Source organism: Hydra viridissima, unplaced genomic scaffold (genome assembly GCF_058129835.1).
Source record: "Hydra viridissima isolate aposymbiotic clone 2 unplaced genomic scaffold, HvirCarnegie_v1 scaffold_124, whole genome shotgun sequence".
Lineage (NCBI taxonomy): Eukaryota > Metazoa > Cnidaria > Hydrozoa > Anthoathecata > Hydridae > Hydra > Hydra viridissima.
In genome coordinates, this window is record NW_028324389.1 from 1 (window position 1) to 1,616 (window position 1,616).

The window sequence follows — 1,616 nt, forward strand, 5'->3', positions numbered from 1 at the left end:
ATTTTTATGCAAATCTCAACACGCTTTCAAAAAATGAAAATGCCCAAATCAACTCCTTGCCCTATTGTTATTGTTAGAGCTGTAAAAAAAACAAAACAAAACAAAAAAACAACACAGAAGTGTGTATGTATTTGTTGCAGGACTAATTCTGTGATTGCTTAAATGTTTATACAAGTGAATGATACTAAAACTGATTATGTTTTAGAAGTAAAAGATCCAAGAAGAAAAAAAATCAAGTTGGAAATGCCATCTTTCACTCAAGAACTCATCGGTAATGTAAAACCTAATTTATACAAAGATATATAAACACAAACCTCTTCTTGCACAATTTCAGATGGTTAACTGTTAACAAAAACTAGCCATCATTGCTAAGTGCACTTTTAGAAAGTTGTGTCTACCCGATTTCTAATGATGAAGTTAGAAACATCACCGTTAGAAATCATGCACAGCTTGTTATCATCTCTAACACTTAGAAACTGTTGATGGTTTTTATGAATTAGAAAAATGAACATGGTTTTATTTTATTTCAGGATCAACTCAGCCAAGAACAAAGGAAAACAAAGCAGAAGTTAGCCAATGCCATTTAGGTAATCTTTCAAAAACCAGTTATTGCTATCAGTGCAAACAATAAGGTCAACAAAAAAAAAATAAATAAAAAAACAGAATAAATCTTGTCTTACTTCAGAACCAAATGAATATTTGATTTAATCACTTTGTGTTATGACTTGAGTTTGTAAAATTTTAGATGAAATAGTTGAAGAGCTGAATGCTTGCCCTGGCCACAACGAATGGTTCAACACCAGAAGTTTTCCACGATGTGCAGCTTTGGTGTTGGCATACATCTTGCAAGACGTGTTTACAGATGTAAGCTCAAGTTGCTCGTACAAAGATTACCTTGGCATCTTGGCAAATCATAGCAGTGACAAGCTCATTCATGTCTTGCAAAAGTACTCCTACCAAAGCCATATTAAAGACAAAATTAAAAACATGAAGCTAAAAATTCAAAAAGAGGGTAGTTTAGAAAAGTTTGTTCAATATGGCAATATCGTGAAACCATTTATGTAGTTTAGATAAGTTTGTTCAGTTTGGCAATAAAGATGGGCCTTTTGTGTAGTTTGTTTTATCTATGCTTTTGCAAATATTTTTATCTGTTTCGCTAAAGACATAATAAACAAGAAGTTCTGTTAAACTGTTCTCACATTTCTTATTTAAAGATAGTTCAAACTTTTTTTTATCTTTAAAAAAAAAAAAAAGAAGTCGTTTTGTTATTCTGTGAAAACTTTTAATAGAGTTGCATTTAGAATTACTTCTGATGTTTTTAAGAGTTTGTTAAAAAGCAAAATAATATTTCCTGTGATGTTAAACTGCATAAGTGAAATTTAAAAAAGGAAAACTGCTCCAACCATTTTTCGGAAAAAGAAATCAAAAAGTTCCTTATTTTAAAAGATCTAGACATCCATTTCTTCTTCAGCAAAATAGCGATTTTTTATGAACTCTTACTCTCTATTTTTTCATATCTTTACACAAAGGATTTTATTTAGTTCAATGTAAACATACATAGAAGTATATTATGTTTTTTTTTTTTTTTTTTTGTTTTTATGCAGTCTAACTTTTGT

The 1,616-nt window shown here is 29.8% G+C and overlaps 1 protein-coding gene across 1 annotated transcript; it reads left to right on the plus strand.

The window, feature by feature from the left end:
- The first annotated feature begins 188 nt into the window (after positions 1–188).
- Positions 189–1,084, plus strand: LOC149875873 (uncharacterized). Its single transcript, XM_090076100.1, has 3 exons — positions 189–271; positions 531–587; positions 746–1,084. Exons 1-3 carry the CDS (start codon positions 244–246, stop codon positions 1,063–1,065), a joined length of 405 nt encoding a protein of 134 aa, XP_089932226.1. The 5' UTR covers positions 189–243; the 3' UTR covers positions 1,066–1,084.
- Positions 1,085–1,616: the final 532 nt, after the last annotated feature.

Excerpts from the sequence above, each read along its gene's own strand:
- LOC149875873 (XM_090076100.1), top strand. The coding sequence starts at position 244 with ATGCCATCTTTCACTCAAGAACTCATCG. Across the intron at positions 272-530 it reads TTTCACTCAAGAACTCATCG|GATCAACTCAGCCAAGAACA; the intron begins GTAATGTAAAAC and ends ATTTTATTTCAG. Across the intron at positions 588-745 it reads AGTTAGCCAATGCCATTTAG|ATGAAATAGTTGAAGAGCTG; the intron begins GTAATCTTTCAA and ends GTAAAATTTTAG.